The sequence below is a fragment of the Clarias gariepinus genome, chromosome 15 (assembly GCF_024256425.1).
Source record: "Clarias gariepinus isolate MV-2021 ecotype Netherlands chromosome 15, CGAR_prim_01v2, whole genome shotgun sequence".
Taxonomy (NCBI): domain Eukaryota; kingdom Metazoa; phylum Chordata; class Actinopteri; order Siluriformes; family Clariidae; genus Clarias; species Clarias gariepinus.
Window position 1 is genome coordinate 4,513,629 of NC_071114.1, and position 21,139 is coordinate 4,534,767.

At 37.9% G+C, this 21,139-nt stretch overlaps 1 protein-coding gene across 1 annotated transcript; it reads right to left on the reverse strand.

The window, feature by feature from the left end:
- Window positions 1-15,884: 15,884 nt before the first annotated feature.
- b3galt2 (UDP-Gal:betaGlcNAc beta 1,3-galactosyltransferase, polypeptide 2) lies at window positions 15,885-18,078 on the reverse strand. The gene has a single exon (XM_053513414.1). It carries the CDS (start codon window positions 17,837-17,839, stop codon window positions 16,541-16,543), a length of 1,299 nt encoding a protein of 432 aa, XP_053369389.1. The 5' UTR covers window positions 17,840-18,078; the 3' UTR covers window positions 15,885-16,540.
- Between the last annotated feature and the right edge of the window lie 3,061 nt (window positions 18,079-21,139).

The window sequence follows — 21,139 nt, forward strand, 5'->3', positions numbered from 1 at the left end:
TGTAAACTAATCATTTTGTTTCACTGTGTACTGATCTATATATGGTTGAAACACCAATAAAAGCCTTCTTGACTTGACTTGATCTGACACTATATAACTTGCAGGTTACACTATATAAACCTTATACCACTTGCAATTTAAATATACTGTTGCATTCTACGTATCTAAGGAGTGTGAAATCTTTATTTAATTTTTAAATAACTCATTGCTCTCATTGCAGTAGAGAGGGGAAAACATAGATTTATTAATATAAACAAATGAAAAATAAAGGAAAAGAAAGTCCAATGAATACCAGCTGATCTAAGACGCTGGGGCTGTTATATATATATATATATATATATATATATATATATATATATATATATATATATATATATATATATATATATATATTTACATTTACATTTACATTTAGGCATTTGGCAGACGCTCTTATCCAGAGCGACTTACAAAAAGTGCTTTAATGTTTACAACATTGGATACATACTTACACTGGGTTAACTAGGTTAATAACCAAGTACCATTAGTCCAACACAACTGAGTTTTTTTTTTTTTTTTTTTTTTGGGGGGGGGGGGGGGTTAGTCCAAGTACTGGAGAAACAGATGCGTCTTGAGTCGTCGTTTAAAGATAGTCAAAGTCTCTGATGTACGGACATCTAGAGGAAGTTCATTCCACCATCTAGGTGCCAGAACAGAAAAGAGCCTGGATGAATGCCGCCCTCGATCCCTGAGAGATGGTGGGATGAGGCGAGCAGTGCTGGAGGATCGGAGGCAACGTGGTGCAGTGCGTGGTGTAATTAGCGCAGAGAGGTAAGTGGGTGCTGGGCCATTTTTGGCTTTGTAGGCAAGCATCAGTGTTTTGAATTTGATGCGGGCAGCTACAGGAAGCCAGTGCAGGGAGCGGAGGAGTGGGGTGGTGTGGGAGAACTTGGGAAGGTTAAAAACGAGTCGTGCTGCTGCATTCTGGATCAGTTGCAGAGGACGAATCGTGGACAGAGGCAGGCCTGCCAGGAGTGAGTTGCAGTAGTCCAGTCTTGAAATAACAAGGGACTGAACAAGCACCTGAGTAGCCTGTGAAGAAAGAAATGGGCGAATTCTTCTGATATTGTAAAGAAGAAATCGACAAGAGCGAGTAAGGTTAGCGATGTGTGGGGAAAATGACAGATGATTGTCCACGGTTACCCCAAGATTGCGGGCGGTGGTTGAGGGAGTGATTTGGTTGTTGTCCATGGATATCACAAGGTCTTGACCTGGAGATGAGTCACAAGGGATAAACAACAGTTCGGTTTTACTGAGATTGAGCTTCAGCTGATGAGCAGCCATCCAAAATGAGATGTCTGCCAGACATGCTGAGATCCGGGTAGAAACCTGAGTGTCAGAGGGAGGAAAGGAGAGGACAAGTTGGGTGTCGTCTGCATAACAGTGGTATGAGAATCCATGCGATGATATGACCTTACCAAGAGACCGGGTATAGAGGGAGAACAGAAGAGGACCAAGTACTGAGCCCTGCGGGACACCAGTAGAGAGTCTACGTGGGGCAGATGTAGATCCCCTCCATGTTACCTCATATGACCTATCTTTAAGGTAAGAAGCAAACCATTGCCACGCTGTACCACAAATTCCAAGGCTTGTAAGAATAGATAATAGAATCTTGTGGTTCACGGTGTCAAATGCAGCTGACAGGTCCAGGAGGATGAGGACAGATGAAAGTTTAGCAGATCTAGCAGCATGGAGCTTCTCAGTGACTGACAGAAGGGCAGTCTCTGTGGAATGTGCCACTTTGAATCCAGATTGGTTTGGGTCATTAAGGTTGTTCTGTGAGAGATAAAGAGACATTTGATTATAAACCGTTCTTTCAAGAATTTTGGAAATAAAAGAGAGCAGTGATACCGGGCGATAGTTGTTAACTTCTGATGGGTCCAGGCAGGGTTTCTTGAGGATGGGAATAACCCTCGCCTTCTTAAAAGCGGCAGGAACATGACCAGATGATATGGATTGGTTGATGATGGCTGTGGTGAAGGGAAGGAGGTCTCGTGAGATGGCCTGGAGCATTGTGGAAGGGATTGGGTCTAATGAACAGGTGGTGGGGTTAGATGACGAGATGATCTGTTGAATCTCGTCAGATGACAAGTTGGAAAATTCTGCTAAAGGAGGGAAGGAAAGGTCCTGAGGTTCTGCCGTAGGACTTTGGTTGAGAGCGAAGGACTGGCGGATTGCTACAATCTTCCCATCGTAGAATGTGGCAAAATCGTCAGCAGTCAGAGAGGAAGGGGCAGGAGGAGTCGGTGGGTTGAGTAGTGAGGAGAAGATGTTGTGGAGTTTGCCAGGATCATGTGCAGACGCTTCCAACTTTTGTCTGAAGAAGGTAGTTTTGGCAGAAGTCACATGACATGAGAATATATATATAATTACTTTGGTACACTTTTGTTTTATTAATGGTATCTTGTACTGTGGAGTGCACAGAGGCATTTCGATTACAAACTTGTGAAAATTAGGGAATAAATTACTTAAGAAACAGGATAAGGATGCCTTCAAGATGCAGGATAGGATAAGCATGTTTTGAAAGAACACTTTCCAGAGCCCTGATCTAAATGCTATAGGGTATCTATGGGATGCAATAGAGAGGAAATGAGCAGATTGTGGAGCATGTAGTGTAAATAAACTGAAAATTATGTTGGTTAAAACTTGAAGGAAACCACTACCAAATTAAATCCTAAAACACTACGTGTGACATTTTAAGACATTATATAGGGACTTAAATATAACATTGGTTATCATTAGATCCACAGTACTGAAGTAAATAATACAACTAGGTTGTAGGAAGGCAGCAGCGGCATTGCCCCCTAGCGGCTGAAATCTCACACTGCAATGAGTCAAAAATAGTTGCAGTACATGGGGTTGTTCAAGACGTTAAAAAATATTAACGTCGTTAATGGATCGTTTTTTTTTTTTTTTATCTTTTTGTTGAAGTTGTAACCAATGTTGTCATTAAATCGCTTCCATTTCTATTCTATTCTAAAACATGTACTTTTGTGTAGTACAACTATTGGCCGCTAGGGGCTCAATTTTAGAAAAAGGCTGATGAATTTCATCTCAATTCTATTTGATACAATTCTAATATTAGACATATAAATTTTATGTATTGTATATAAAAAATTCTTGCTTATTTTTACATGATTTTTATTTTTGATGTGTACAGCATTTGGTCAACCTTGAGTTGCTTTTAAATGTGCTTTATAAATGGAAGATTTTATTACTTGTACATAGAGTAAATTATACAGTTAAAAGTTTTCTATATTTCCAAAACTTTTATAATTATATAATAATTTAAAATTTTATATTATTATTTTAATATTTTATTTTTCATACTCTATTTGTCTTTTTATTATTATGATATTCTTCACTGCCTATCATACTGTGTATGAATGTGTATGACAAATAAAATTTGAATGTAAAAAAATATATTTCATTGAATTATCATTCCCTCATTGTCTACACCGTTTTATCCTGTATACAGGGTTGCTGGGTCCCAGGAGACTTAGAGCACAAGGCGGGGTACACCATGGATAGAGTGCCAATCCATCGCAGGGTGCACACGATACCATATTCAAGTATATCATATTTTTTCAAGTCTACTGTAACAACACATGAACCTGTTGCCAAGCATTTGTGTGTGTGTGTATATATTATGTGTTATATATATATATATATAATCAGTATAAAAGACAGCACCATGAGTCTCAGGAATTTTAGCAAGGACAGTAGCACAAAGAAAACAAAGTGCCTTTCAATTTCGTTTTAAAGCAGCTGGTGCCAAGAGGAATTATAAATTAAGGTTAAGTGAGGATTAATGTGTATTTATTTAATATTTTACTTAATTTACATGTCTTTTCTAAATCTTTTGATTTATAAATATGATTATAGTGTTGAAGATTGGAAATATTGGTAATACATTTGGGTGTCTGGAATGGATTCTCTGCTTTTCCATTATTTCCTATGGGAATATTCAAACGACATTTTATTTGTACAGTAGCACTTTTAACAATAATCTTGTCGCGATAGTGTTATAGAATCAAAAGAAAATTATGGAAATGTGTATAAAATATAAGAAAATGCGTATGAATTAAAATGATCCGATTGTCAGATTGTCCTTGATAATCAAGCCGTGGGTGATGGTGCTGAGGGAAAACCTCCTTAAGATGACAATAGGAAGAAATCTTGAGGGGAACCAGATTTAACAGGAAACCCATTCTCATTTTGGTGATAACAGATAGCAGGGATTGATCTGCAGTCACACTGTGTGTTAGAAGGCTAAAAACTAATATAACAGATGATATCTTTACGTTAATATGGAGTCAAGTTTGTTATTGGAGGCTCAGGCACAAAACTGTAGAAAATTTTTGTCCTGAACTTTCGAGGAACTGCAGTCACAAGTCCTCAGAGAACAAATGTCTGCATCAGCCAAAGCCAGGACTGTCTATATGGGAAAGTGGAACCGTCCCCTGTCATCACACATACCGTATCCCAAACAGACCACACTATGCCCCCATTTGACGAGATCTCTAGTGAGAAACGGGGCACTAGGATGGGTCAGACAGGTCCAGAGGGCAGAGTGGGTCTGGATCATTGGCAACTCAGGAGTGGCATGTGTAGCTCATCAGAAAGATAGGGAAAGGGAGAGAAAAAATAATGGAGGAAAAAGAATGACAACAATAATATATGCTCAGAGTCACATAATGTATAAAGTGAATGTATATTTCCTGCAGAGCGCAAGCAGGGACTCTGACAGGACTATCTATGATGACAACTAAAAGGGAGAGTCAGAAGGAAACATGAGGGCTCCCTGGGAAATAAAGCAACCAGTCACACTACCATCAACAAAATTTAAAATGCATTTCGCAGTATGAAATTTTGCCACCAGAATGGATTAAATTTGTAGGGCAAAGTACCATTGTAAATATCAAGCCATGCAGTAGTTTGCACTGTGTATTCAAGATTTGAGATTCAAAGAACCTTATTGATCTCATAGGGAAATTGCTTACATTTTACCAATGTCAGTTCTAAAATGTTTACCCCTCCTTTGCAAATGTCACACTCCAACCTATGCCATAAACTCCTTAAAGTAAAGTGAAGTGATATCATCATGTTGAGAAGTCATGTTGATCTTATACAGGACTTTGAATTCTTGAATTCTTAAGCACAGAGTTTTGAAATCAAACACATCATTATGCTCGTAATCTACAGTATATTCCCACCTAAGAGTAAAGAAAAAAGGAAAAGTGTATGTTTGGAAGTAAGCACTGAGACAGAGTGTTTTCAGCTCTGCCAAGGAAAAAAACTCAACTGGTAATGTGTTAATTTGGCACTGATGAAGAGAATCACCTGTGCCTCGACAAACATCCAGATCTGGGTTACCAGCTTTGAGTGCAGACAACACCGTCCTGGATGTACACGGCATGGTGAGCACACAGAGGAGGTAGTCATCGGAATGTGACAGCATCCGGATGCAAGTGGTCCCCAAGGGAGACGCAGACACCTGCACAGAATTCCCTGACTGCAAGACCTACATTTTCAGGCTTTTTAGTCCAAGAGGAAATAAAGCCAGAACAAAATGTGAGCGCCCTGACTTTCTGTTTAAACAGATACCTGAACTTGTTTGTTCATTAACAATTCCAATAATAGTTTTTTATTCAAACAACATACTCAAAGCCCCGAGGGCAATTCTTTGGGTCAGAAAAGAGAGAAGCAGTGTTTCACTTAGCAATTTAAAATGTAACTTTTTACAGGAACTACATATACCCAGCAAACATTGGGCTGACGACAACGTCATGTCCCTGGCCAAAAACACCTGCAATTTTTTATTGGTAAAAATATGTGACACCGAACATTCCCTAAAAATTCATTCAGATACGTTTGTTCTTGTCTACAGTTGTCTATAGCTGTTACTTTGACTTTTACTGAAGTGTGGTTCAATATATACCCTCTAAGCGATCATTTTGACTATTGATGATCATTAATGACAACAGCTGTTGAATCAGATAACATCAAGCACGTCTGTTCGACTATCATTCAGGAACTATTTCTCAATCATAACGGGACGTGTCAGAGAGACATCATTTCAACTGTCATCGAACAGCCAAACGTTTGCTGGGTATGTATGGAGTATGGACCTGAAGATGGTGCAGAAGACATGGGGATGGTCTGTCTGGTCTGTCTATTGTGCAGCGAGAATTTAAGGTATTTAAGTAGGTGCTTTAAGCATTGTGGAAAAATCAGACCGAGGACCTACTCACACTGTATGACAGCTGAGTAAAATTTCAGACATGTCAAAAATCCATTCAATTGCCCGGGAACCAGATCGTTCTTCAATTCGGTGTTTAATCAGTCGCGACCACACTCATATTGGAAGTCGAACAACCACCAATCAAGCTAAAATTCAGCCCAATTATTAAATTAGCCAACCGACTGATTCAGTGCTTAAATTGGGCCTAATCCGTTCTTTATTCGCCCAGCTCCAATTGCCCCATCAGCAACAACCCCAAATACCCTTTGTGGTGTGAGAGTTGTTTAGGGATCACCTCACACCTCTCAAGTCTTGAATGCTTTGACAAAAAAAAAGGGGGGGGGGGGATATTTGTGCGGTGCAATAATCATTTCTCACCAAGAAGTCATCAGTGTGGAACACGTTTGGGCAGATCTCGCCACAGTATTTATTTTGATGAGGCCACCAGTCTTGTGACACAAGCATCAATAAAAAAAGTGGCCAATCCCAACCTTCCTGGATACACACTACAAAACCTTACACACAGGTCATGTGGAGTGATAAAATTTTCCAAAAGCTGGTTATAAGATTGTGCACTGTGGCAAACCATAATCATCTTGAAAAATGTCTGTCATGTGTAGTTTAAAGTTTTGAAAGCTGACAGGTTTTGGATATTTAAATCTTAATTACCTAATTACCTTATTAACTAATATTCCTGATCTTGTTGTTCCACTAAGAATGTTTTGGACCCTCTTCTCAAGCACTTTTATTAATTGCCTAAGGCTATAATAAGATAAACATTGTTCTTATAATAGCAGAATAGGGGTGACAGGAGATAATCTATTCATATGTTATTGAACTGGTGGGTAAATTTGATTCAATAATTCATTTTTAAAACTTTTAGGAACATAAAATATATAGAATGTCACACAGATATTGCAGCCTCTCATCTACATGTGAAACATGACACAAGTGCAGTTCAACAATTATTTTAATAAGCTTGGCAGACAAAAAAGGAAAAAAAAATGGGTACCACTATCACAAAATTAGGCAGGTAAAGTTCAAACAATAAGCAAACACCATGAACAATATTCAGAACGCAAAGCCAGCACGGCAAAACATAATCATTAGTATTCTTTTAGAGAGATTGGTTTGGATGATGTGCACTTGTTACCTTTAAACAAAAAAAGAACATTTTGAAAACTATGATACAGTAAAACCTTGGATTACAAGTAATGTGGTTTGCGAGTGTTCCACAAATAAATTTTAACTTGAAAAACGAGCATTGTCTTAGTTTACGAGCACTGAGTATCATGTATCACGCATGCGCTTTTTTTTGGGTGGGGGGGGGTTCCAATTTTCTCCCTAATTTGGTCGTGGCCTCCCTGTCACTAGGGGGCTCCCACATTAAGGCTACTACTACCATTCAGCCGGGAGGGTGAAGACTATCACGTGTTTCCTCCGAACCGCGTGACGTCAGCCAACCGCATCTTTTCAAACTGCTTGCTCACGCACCGTTAGGGGCGGAGTAACACACTTGGAGAAAAGCGCTAGCCGCTCCTTCCGCGTGCGCGAGCTCACAGACGCCCCTGATTGGCTGTAGAGCCGTGATTAATGTGGGAGCGCAAGTACCTCTCATCCCTCCCCCTGAGAGAGCTCGGCCAATCAGCTCTTTGTGTGCCTCCGGCTGTGAGAGGAAAACAGCATCACCCAGGGTTCAAACCAGCGATCTCCGGATGATAGGGCGAGCGCTTTACCACTGCGCCACTCGGAGGCGACGCATGTGCTTCTTGATTTGAGGCCGAGCGTCACGTAATCACAACTGATCACAACCGAACGGTTTTTCTCTCTCTTGCGCTGCGGGTAATCATCTTCCCTGCAGGGTCTCAGTGCTCATCACTTACTGGTATAATCAACATCCGTGTGTGTGTGTGTGTGTGTGTGTGTTTTTCCTTCTCTTGCGCTGCAGAATGTGCATGCATGTAACTCTCTCTCTCTCGCCTTTACTGTGTGTCAGTGTTTGAGTGTGTGAGTTATATGTGTGTGCGCACGTAATTTGACACCGTGCCGGTTCACTCTCGCTCTCTCTCGCCTTTAATGTGTGTGTGTGTTTGAGTATGTGTGTGTGTGTTTCTTTCTCTTGTGCTGCAGTGTGTGTGTTGTGTGTGCGCGTGCGTAATTTGACACCGCGCCGGTTCACATACATACACTCTCTCGTCTTTTGTGTGTCAGTGTTATACATAACACACACACTCCGCTGCGCAAGAGGGATAAAAACACACACACAGCGCCTGTGCGCATAAATGGAAACTGTTATCTGTCAGGATTTATTTTTACTTTTTTTAAAGGTAAAGTGCAGGTTAATTTGTTTTATTTTCACTTTATATTTTGTGTTAATTATTTTTATGTATTTATTTTTTTGGGATGTGAAACAAATAATTAGAATTTCTATTATTTCTTACGGGAAGATTTGCTTTGATTTACGAGTGTTTTGGAATATGATCCCACTTCCTAAACGAATTATACTCGTAATCCAAGGTTGCACTGTATTTTTACAGTTTACAAAGAGCAATGAAATGGCTGGTAATTGAAGGCGTTTACAGGAAACTTCAAGCACAGTACAGTAATTTAAAGTCACATGTAAATGGTGACAACATTTTAAGGAAGACCGCATGACCAAGAATGATGATCCTGGTCAAGGTGGCTCGGAGCCCTCTGCAGTTGTTCCTGTGGACATATAGCATGTGATACGCCTGATCCTTATGAATCGATAGATAAATTGTCTCCAATTTTGAAACTTCACACACAATCATTCACCAACACCACTCTTACATTACATAAACTCAGCTTGGAGTCCAACTCTAGAAAGAAAACTTTGTGCCTTGATGGTATCTAAACACTAGTGAAACACTGGGATAAGTGCAATAATGTAGCAGGGGATTATATAAAGAAATAAAGGGAGGTTTTACTCTCGTAACTGTGTTCTCTTATTCTGCACAAACAAAAGTCCTGGTTTGAATTGAACACTCCTCATATAACACATTTTTAAAAATAATACTCAAAGGACCAAATCTCCCATCTCTGCTAAACCACACTATCGCCATGTCATTGGAGAACTTCTGCAAACCACATGACTCAGTTTTTTACTTGCAAGGTAAGTAGTCCATTATGTGTGAGATGATGTATCGATCCAACTGCATCAGTCTCCCCTAACGGTTAATTCCATACAATTCTGTTTGTGTAGTGTTTTAAATAATAGACATTGTCAAAAAGCAGCTTTACAGAAATAAAAAATGTTAAAGGTAATTTTTTTTTTAAATAGTGATCCCTGAGATGATAGGATGACAAAACTTATGAGCTAATATCAGTCTCGGCGGCACGGTGGTGTAATGGTTAGCACTGTCGCCTTGCCCCTCCAGCGTCCGGGTTCGATTCCTCTCTCTATGTATGGAATTTGCATGCTCTCCCCGTGCTTGGTAGGTTTCCTCCGGGGCCTCTGGTTTCCTCCCACAGTCCAAAGATATGCAGGTTAGGCTAATTGTGTGTGTGTATGTGTGTGCCCTGCTATGGATTGGCAACCTGTCCAGGGTGTACCCTGCCTCCTGCGATAGGCTCCAGGTCCCCGCGACCCTGAATACAGGATAAAGCGGTATAGAAGATGAGTGAGTTATTTCAGCCTCTTCATTGTGTGAGATGTTAAGGTCAATGTTTGCCTCTGGTATGCTCATTAAGTAGCTACATAATTCTGGATCTTGTTAAGGTAGTTTATGACAATGTCTGTTCTTAAAATGCTACACTTATGAAATGTAACTTAATTAACTTAAAATTTAACTTGATGTAAAAAAAGCAACAAACAGGCTTGTTAAGGTATAATAGAATTACACTAATTATATACTTCTACAGTCACATACAATGAGCAGCCATAACATTATGACCACTTGCCTATTATTGAGTAGGTCCCTCCCTTTGCACTCAAAACAGTTATAACCTGTAAGCTATTCTATTGGATCAGACTACACAGGCCAGCCTTCACTCCCCATGTGCATCAGTGAGCCTTGGCCATCCATGACCCTGTTGCCAGTTCACTGGTTTTCCATCCTTGGATGACTTTTAATACGTCTTGGTTGCTGCAGCCGCATTCGGAAAGAGCTGCAGTTTTGAAGTTGCTCTGATCCAGTGGTCTAGCCATTAAAATTTGTCCCTTCTCATAGTAGCTACATTTTCATTGGTGTCTGGAAAAGGGTGGGGTAGATCACGCAGCAATTAAACCTTTTTTCCTAAAGTGTATGCGATGGAGGCAGAAAAAAATAAGCAAGCATAAGGATTTCAATGACTTTGACTTAATTGTGATGTCTAACTTCAAAACCGCAGTTCTTGTGAGATGTTGTATGTGGATGTGATGCAGAATACTGATGCAAGGCAACCTGTGAAACAGGTCTATATGTCAACAGCATCTGTATAGCATGCACAAGGGAGTTCCCTAATTAACCAGTTTTATGTATGGATTTTTCTGAATGCAAGTAACATAGAAGCCTCATGTTTTATTCATTGTGAATAAGCCATAAACTGAGCCATGAGTTTTAAAAACAACCTCTGTTTCTTTCTGACCTCAGTCATTCATTTTTTTTGTAACTTTTCTTTTGCCATTTGCCCAACCGTTCCTCTCTGTCTGCTTTACTTATTTCTCACGCTTTGCATTTCCTTTCTTGTCACAGTGACATGGTTTCTGCAACAGCCCATCCCCCTTCCCAGACACACACACACACACACACACACACACACACACCACAGACACCACCACATTTCACAAATGTACAGATCAATGGCCAGTTGCCATGGCAATGAATCAACCCAGTCATTTGGCTGCCTGCTGCTTCTCAGTAAATGAAGGATCCCTGCTTACCCAGGCTATAGGAAACTACACAAGAGCTGATCCAAAAGGTTTTAATGATAAGAGCACCCATAACCATGACTGACTCTTGAAGAGCTGATCATAGTTATTTAAATATCAGAGGGGCTCATTTTAATAAAACAAACACTGTGTTTGAATTTGTTAATTAATATTTTCTACATTGGAAAATGAGACGCACTACATGAAACATAATTCTAACAAACAAAATGAAAGTAAATCATTTTGTACACTTCAGTTAATTTGCCATGTAGCCAACTAAAAACAGAACATGTGTGCCTATACAAACACTCACTCATTCATCGTCATCACCGCTTAATCCTGTATTCAGGGTTACGGGGCTTGGAACCAATCCCAGGAGACTTAGGGCACAAGGCGGGGTACACCCTGGACAGGGCGCCAATCCATCGCAGGGCACACAAACACACTCATTCACACACTACAGGCAATTTGAGAACACCAATTAACCTAACCTACATGTCTTTGGACTGTGGAAGGAAACCCACCAAGCACGGGGAGAATATGCAAACTCCATGCACACAGAGCATTTGTAATCGATCATAAATTGTTCTTTGTCCTTTGTTCGAATGCATGTACTGTATGTATCCCTATATTTCCTATTCCCTCATAGCAATTGTGAGGTCTGTATGAGGTACAGTACTGTATGTGAGAGTGGGAGTGGTTACCCTGGCACACGTGATTCTGTGCATAAATTTTCATTGAGCACATCAATGACTACCGAGTCCTAATCCACAGGGGTGCATTGTCACTACATAGGTTCTTCCTCAATAATTCCAGGTGCTAGGCAGATTATGGGGTATCCATGGACACTAGTTGCACAATGTCTATGTTTTTAGACCAATGCTTAAATGTCTCGCTAAAATGAGAGACACTAAAAAAAAACATCATTGCACTCCAAGGTTAATGTTTAAAGTTTAAAAATATTGTCCATATTTTTAGGTTTTAAGATGATTTAAAAGAAGAAAAATTATTTCTTGTTGCGTCTGCCACACCTCGATACATTTACCAGGTCATATTTAAGTTAGAGCATATTTAAGCATTTTTTCAGGTGCTCTGGGTCACGTACAGTATATCCGATAAATCAAAAGAACCAGACATTAACATATCTTTCATAGAAAGACCTGGAGACAGACGATAAGAAACATATTGGCATTTTCTGATTAAACAGAGCGGTTCTAGCAGACAGGCTGTTTGGATGAATATTTGTCTGGATACAGGCCATAGGAAGTGTTACCACATAAGGAGTCAGGAAGTGCAATTAGGGGGATGTGTTATGGGCATAGGAACCTTAGCATCATATCCTTACAGGTAATGTTTATGGGCTAGTGTTTAAGTAAATGTTAGATTTAGATCCAGTGTAACATTTTTTCCAATACCACTGAACAAAGCTGACATAATTACATGGCAAAGTGATTACGAAAATCTTCCTTAACCACTACCATTGTTAGGGATGGGCGACATATCAGACTTTCAATTAAAGTAGGGGAAGTATATTATTAAATTATTTTATGATACCCTGTGGAAAATATAAACCCTTCTAGAAACCTTGATGTAGTGAAGGAATTTCAAACTCATTGCAGCTAATTATTATATAGTGTTTTGAGGTGTCAAAGGCATGGAAAAGTTATTTAAGACAACACCAAAGGAAATTTTCTTAGAAGGAATGAGGATTAAGACAGGACCCATCCTCTTCTGGGTTATATTGGATAGTGCAATTATTAATTACAATAATTACATACTAGGTAGAACAGTACAGAACATTTTATATACTGTAAATATTCATTATAAGCATTAGAGACTGAGTCACTGCAAAAGTTTTAAGAGACAAATCTTCAGTATTTCAGTTAACCTTTCTCGAGTAGAATGCATGAGTCTTGGGTATAAACCCTTTATACCAAAAATATAATCTTTAAGATTTCTACATGTGGGACCATCCACAGCAACAGGCGAGAGTGATTTAAAGTGTAAAAATCCTTATCAGAAGCAGAGTATTAGAAGAAATTAGGATCAGTCTGACGTTTAAAGTGAAGTAGCTTCAGGTACTGGCTTTCCTAAACATCTTGTAATTCAAAATAATTGCGCTAAAGTACACTTTCCAGAAGTATGTTATAGAAAATGTACTTGACAAATTCATGGTAATTTCTAAAGCACACTTATTTGATCTTTGTTTTTGTGTATGGACAGTCATTGCATGGAAAATCAACCTTCTGAACCGGGTTGTAACCTAAAGTGGACTTTAAACATTGGATGTGTATGTACTAATGTATACAGTGGCTTGGAAAAGTAAACATACCTTTGAACTTTTTGACATTTTGTCACATTTTGTCACAACCACAAACGTAAATGTATTTTATGGAGATTTTATGTGATAGATAGATTTTATGTAACGGTCACCTCCAGTTGACTCAGTTGATTTGTTGTCAGGTAGTTGTCACTTTTTCCAGTTTTTCTTTTTAAATAATCTGTAAACAACTGTTGGGGAAAGTACTTGTGTTATGCATGAATTACTGTACATGTACTAACCAACTCAGCAAACCTATAGTTTATTAACATGAAATCTGTGGAGTTTTAACTATTTAAATCATGACCTATGTGTATATAAAATTATGATTTCAACCATATTTATATTGGTTCTTATGATCAGATTCGTAAATGCCATTAACACATTTATGAGGAATTGTTGGTGTGAAATTAGGCCTATTTAAACATGTGTGGGCACTGTCTGGCACTCCTCCACGCATAGGTGCTCAACTGAATGGAAAACATGTCTGAGCCTTGTCTTATTTTTCTGTGTAAGCATTTTAGAAAACATGGATTTCACTTAAAGAAGATCACAAGGGTTTTGCTTTAAAATGCTGTGCACACCTCATTCCCTTTTTTTCTCCACTTTTATTTGAATTCATAGTATTTATCAATGCTTTTAGTGCTGTTTGTAACAGAGGCCTTCAAACATTCAATGTGAAATGACATAGCCACTTTGGGATACAATCTTATGGGTTACAAAAATCACTATGCATCTATGTATTTTTCTAGACTTTCTATAATTAAGGCAGTTTAATTGCTCAGTTTGTGTGTGTGTTTTTTTCTTTGAAACTTCAGACTTACTTTCTGAACTTTTCAATATATTTAAACATATACAGGTTTTAAGCTGCCCACATTTCGTTTAGTGATAAGGTTCTGTTAGAAGGTAATTTTATTAAGGACTCGGTACCAAATATTTAGAGTTTACCTGTTATATTAACGAGATCTCTTTCTTTCTCTCTCTCTCATAAGAAAGTGAGCCTAATGAGACTGAAATGCAGAGGCAACTGGGAATTGGCCAATTTCTGCTGTGTTCAGCGCATTTTGTTTTACTTCTTTTTTTCATTTCCTTTCTTTTTTTTTTTACTCTTTTTTTGAGCCATGGTTGTGTGTAAAAATGCTTACCGGCGAGATAACCAAATCCTTTTGTCTTAGCATACAGCTCAAACTGTCACGTCTTCAAAGCTCACATAGTTTTCAGACCGCAGTGAGAAATCCATGCAAGTCAGTGACAACCTGCTGTAATTGACAGCTCCATTCAAAACTGGCATGCAACCAGAACCTACTGGAGCATTACTACACTGCCTTTATTAACTCGCACTCATCTAAAATGTTATCTTACATTAAGAACTATCAAAATAAGCCTGTCCTCCTGTAAGACCCTAAGAATGGTGCCAATGCCTGGCACCCAGACACATGACAAAGTAAGTACAGTAGGCAGTATAATACACTAGCTGTCTAGTGGATTAGTTACAGCAACATCATAACATTTATTTCCCCCTAGACTTGCATTAATTTTCGTCTGAGATCTTGTATTGATGGGGAAAGTCGATTCATCATGCTCCCAGAACAACTCTTTCATAATTTGAGTCTGTGCCATCAGGGAAGATAAAATGCATCGATGTAATTTCCTGGTCATTCAGTACATTCAGGTCATCAACTGACTTCATTATATTATCACATAATATTCCTGAGCCTAGACCTGAGCAACTGAAGCAACCCTAACACATAAAACTGCCTCCAAAAGGCTTGTACAGTGGACACTATGCATAATGGGTGCATCGCTTCATGCCCTGATGACGTCAGACACAAAATAGTCTGAAAGATCTTAAGTTGGTGGCACTTTAAGGTGACAGTTACTGTTACTTAAGTACTTAGATAACTTGGAAAAGTTCTAAATACTCATCAAGGTCTATAAATTTAGACTAATTGTAATTATTTAAGTTAACAGTACTCAATATGTTTCATTGGTTTGAGCAGTCCAACGATTTGACACTACTGAAACACACAACTATGGTATACATTTTAAACAACATGGCTGTGTAAAAATTAAGAAGCTACGTACTGCAGTTAGGGTTAAAAGAATTGCTGCCACCTGAAACATATTAATCATTAAAGTAATTATCCGGTCAAAGGTTCTTAAGTATTTATTTTATATCTAAAGTATATTTGTAATAAATATATTATATAAATATAAGATAACTATACTTATTATCTTATTTAAATGTTGTTCTTTGGTTTTTGGCTTAGTAGGATACAGTATATGTAAACACTTTCAGGTGTACCATTAAAATGCCCATAGGAATTTTATTTCATGTGAATTATCAACCAAAACAAACCCATCAAAGAGACCAATGAGAAGAAAAGACATTTAATAAATAATTTTCTTCAGTCTCCAGCAAGGGTAAACATATGCAAAAGTACAATCTTTGTCTCGTTGTCTCTATATCAGAACACCAGTACACCTGCACATTCAGAACTACCCTATCAGCCAATCATGTGGCAGCAGCACAATGTGGAAAATCATGCAGATACAGGTCTTCATGTTTACCTCAAACATCAGAACGGGTGACAATGTGATCAAATGATTGTCTGACTGACTAATTGCATGAATGAGCAGGGATACAGTTGTTCCTGTGGCTGGCCAGTGTGTGTGTGTGTGTGTGTGTTTAAATATACAATCTACCACTATAATCTGTTTCATTGTTTAATTTAAAGATTTCTTCTTTTGATACATAAATAAATATTATTAAGGATTTGGAGACAGAATTGTTGCATTGTCATTTTTCTTGGCACCTGAAAAAAAAAAGTCATCTCACCTATGACAATTTTTGTGCATGCTATATATTGCACATACAGTAACATAACCTCAAATCCCCTTTAAAAATAGCTAAACAGATTTACAATACAGAACATCTATCAAATTTTAAAAATAGTTTTAATTGACTTTATATGATCACATAAACTGTGCTCTTTCCTATATTAGTGAACTTGATTGATTTCACACATGCTTTAAAATATACTGGTGCACCAAGTCATGCATGTGGTCATCGCCGAAGCCTTTCCCATTCCAGCTTCCTGTGGCGCAGTTTGCTACTCTTTTCCTTTCCCGAGTTGATGCAAGCATTGTGCTTGTTGCTCTGCAAGTGGTTCCAGTACTTGATGAGTTCACTCGGCTGAAACTGGTGGGATGTAATAAGGTGACTGTATTTGCAGCTAGAGTAGGAAACTCTCCAATGGTTGAAAAGAAACTCGTTTGGTGGCGGCACAGGATCAATACGCAGCTTTGATAAGCAGATCCCAACATAGACGTCCTCGAGATGCAGACGACGTATACTTAATGATGCCTGGTAGATCTTGCCTGCCATGTCTCCGGAAAACACATAGCCTGTGCCTGAACAGAAAATGGGGTACCTCTCACTGGAATAGAGCTCTGGAGGCATGTACCACTTACTGTCTTTGTTGCGATTTGGGGCGTAACCTCGCATTAGGTAGCCGGTAAAGTAGTTGTGCTGAAGTGGCAACTCTGGTTTCAGCAGCTTTTGGATTAAGTACTCTGTATTGACAAACATGTCACTATCAGTTTTCATAACATAACCAGCATGAGGACAATATTTGGCAACCCAGTTCATACCCATCAGCGTCTTGATGGTAAGATTGTAGTAAGTGTCCATGAAGTCCTGCTGTATGATATCATGGTGCTGGAGGCTTTCTTCCACAATGGCACTCTGAGCGTGGCCATCAGGACTGTTTTTCATGCCCATGAGAAAAATGCGCACAAAGCCCACACCCACGGCCATGCTCTCATTTCCCCATGTTTGCCTGATCGCATTTCTGGCCTCCACATGCCCTGGCTCTACTGCAATGAGCAGAATGAGAAAGGGGATTCTGTCTTGGCATTTGTAGGGCTCATTTAGCAAAAACCGGTATGGATTAGGTGTCAGTTGCTCTCCCACCCCCATTTCTCTGTGCAAGGTATTGCCATTTGTTTTGTTAGTGCTGAGTGATGCTTCCATTCCTGAGATACTTTGGACTGCAACCTCTGATTGGTGAGAACTAAGGTTCATAGGTTGCTTAGAAGGAACAATAAATGACTCCCTCCAGAGGCTTTGCAGTAAGCTTTGGTTACCCTCAGCATGTTCCTTTATATGATGCATGCCATGCATTGTGTAGGCTACAGCATTTTCTCGTAGGCCAGGTTGCCTGGGTAGCCAGTCTTTGTAGCTGAGAAAGATGGTGAAAAGTAAGGCCAGCATGAGCAGGCCCATCATGTGCATACGGAAGAGTGACCTCTTGATATTCCATGTCATCTTGATTGGACAGCAGTATCGCCGTCGCCACTGCATGGTACAAATGTGTGCTGCTTGGGAAAGTGTTGTGGTACAATTTGGTGAGGTCAAACATGTGTTATGAGGATTAGCTGTGGGTAGAAGGTAGGCATATTGGTATTTTCAGGCTCCAGATGGTGATGGATAAAGGATGACATGTTGCTGATGAAGATTTCTGGGACACAATGCTCCAGATCTTTTCAAAAACATTAAATCTTCATCATACATCAGTAGAAATTAGTTTTTGCAAATCAATCCTTGTGCTCTCTAAGAAGAAACAGAAAAAATACAAAATAAATAAATCTTAATTAAAGTCATTAAACACAATAATTTCTTTTATACACAAAAAGAAACTTTACAAACCAATATTACCCTCAGTTTTTTTAGCTTTTACTGATGTTAATACAATTGCGTCTTGAGTCTTTAGTCAAGAGAATAAAAATTGGCCATACTCTCTGGTTGGGAGGGATGACATATTCTTTCCCTCCATCAGTCATATGACATTAGCCTCATCTGTAAACTCATGTGTATGTTAGAGTCTTACAAATCTGTTACAATCTCTGAGCACATCAGTTTAAGCATGAGAAGCAGTTCGAAAAGATTTTCTTGGCTGGTTGTATATTAAATACAACTTGCCAACATTGAACATCCCCAGTTGTAGCAGTCATGGGATAAAGAGAGCTGGTTGGTGAAAGAGTATTGGCAGGTGACCAACTTGTAAAGGAAATGAGAAAGGAAATGCACCATGTGAGGGTTTTTATCCTTGGTCTATTAGCAGTCTATCAAAAGAATAAAATGCATTTCCGCACATTTATAGAAAAAGAAAAAATGACTGGTTGTGCTACCGGTATCACCCAATGACGATTAGTTCCCTTTTGAGCCTGGTTCCTCTCAAGGTTTCAGTGGCTCAGGGAGGTTTATAATAATTATATACAGACTTTTTTTTCCTTTAAAGCTAATTTGCAACAAAATTCATTGTTAAAAGCATTATACAAATAAAATTATTAATAATTTTTTTATTTTAATTCAATACATACAGACAGACAGACACTGTACACACACAAGATAATTTAGTTCAACTCGTGTCATTTTGGTTGATAAAACACATTAAGGGTCCACTTGCCCTGACTCCGAATTATTAACGTCCTCTTCAGTTTCAGCATCCTCAGGCCTTGAATAAACTGACTTCTTCTCTTACAGACTCTGAAACACAAAACCAAAGACATACAGTAACACTATTTTGCATGGTGTGACATCTGTTTACTATGCTGTGAGCTACAAATTAGTTTGCACCTGCCACAAGCGTATCACATCCAGAAGAACAAAGCCAGAGAAATGTAACTGGAGAGGCACTAAGCACCCTAGACTTTCAGAGATTCCGACCTTGAAAATTCTAAACATCTGTATTCTGTACCCTTTGCATGCCAAACAAAGTCAGATAACAGGTAGGTAAAAGTGTAATGCCACTTAATATAATATCATCAGCATGATTTAGTGAGTATGCTATGATGTATGATATCATACTAAGTATGATATTATTGCAATACTTAGGTGTCAATTTGATTTGTAAAAAATTAATTTACAGTAAATTAGCACATTTTTGTGTTACCTTCATGGCTAAAAATGCATAAGAAATACAAACCAACTGAAGAACCTTTTTTGCATTTAAAATTCCATTGATTTGACTGCCAAAGTGCCATCACTACATGCAGGGCCTAAAATCCTTAGTCACTACATACAGAAGCTCAGCACTGTTAGTAAAATTACAAAAAGAAAATTTAAACAAATCAACATAATTACAATTATAGAAAAAAAATCAAGGAAAACATAAAAACTATAAAAGTGAGGATTACAGTTTACAGCTGTGTTATACAGCAGAATGAATGTGACATGAAATGAAAAAATAAATATTGTGTATGATAGTAGTGTACTAACAGTGAGAAAGTGCATTAATTGTACAGTTGCCTGTGAATATTGAAAACAAAGTGAACCCTAACATATTTTACTACTATAATAATGAGTAAGAAACATAGGATAAATTATTTATTATTTATTAAATATATTTATTAAATATATATTATTTATTAAATATAAGGTAAAATATATATTTAATTATAAATGTAATCAAGTCTTTTATAGTGTTGGATTTAATACTAACTGTTGAATATATAATGTATTCAGCATAAATATTTTGAGCTAAATTAAATCATTTTAAGGAAAACAGTTTTACCTTTACTAGAAAATAATGTGTTACATTTAATGAATTTTTGAGAGAAATCTGGAAGAGATTGATTTATTTTTATTGAATATCTGAGATAAATTGACTAACATTAAATATTTAAGTGAACATGATTTACTTTTACAGATAAATCTTCATCTGCACCTAAACACAGATTTTAAATTAAAAATCAAATCTACTTAATAATATTTAATGTCACTTGATTAAAACAATTGTAATATTTTAGAAGTTACTTAAATGCTTCTGCTGGGTTAACACGAAAACAACAGGAATAGCATTTAACATTTGTAATATTGACATTTACTTGCAAACATTGTCCAACATTTTTGCAGCATCGGAAGCTGGTAAAATGGACAGTAACTGCATACTTTAAATGCAAATACTTCAAAACTGCATGTATCAAAAAAGAATATACTGCCAAATATGTTTCATCTGAAACATCAAAAGTTTTTTTTTATTTTAACATTAAAACTAGCAAGCAGCATTATGAGATTATGAGCATAAAAAAAACATACAATATTCTGTTACTACACATGTCCCCTTTAATTTAATATTTTATATTGAGCTTAATTCAAAACACAAAAGGTAAATCTTTAAGTTAATTACACACCTCTAGAGCAACGGTTAACTGCTGCAGTTGGGCACTACTATAAGTGTCAAGGTCAGCTAATGACTTGTTAGAGAGGGGGAGGTGAAGCTCATTCCGAAACTCTGAAACATTGACTAGCCCGGCTGCCTCTTTAAAGAATATTATATACTATATAACACCGTAATAAAATTCACACACCGAACTAACTACCATGCTAAGCCGGACTCTTAGCCAAATAAAAACAGAGCAGACTGAGAGGACATCTTTGCTTTAGAACAGACTGAGAGGAAATAGCTTAACTGAATTTAACCACACAATGAAATTTGTATATTTTACAACTGTCAATTATTACAATTATTTACAATTATTTGTACATACTTATTACTAACTTAACAAATCTCACCTTAAGAAAAATGCAGATCCTGCAGCATGTGGCACCTTGTTTGTAAAAACTTGGGCGGACATTGTATGGCAATAGAACCTAGTCTCT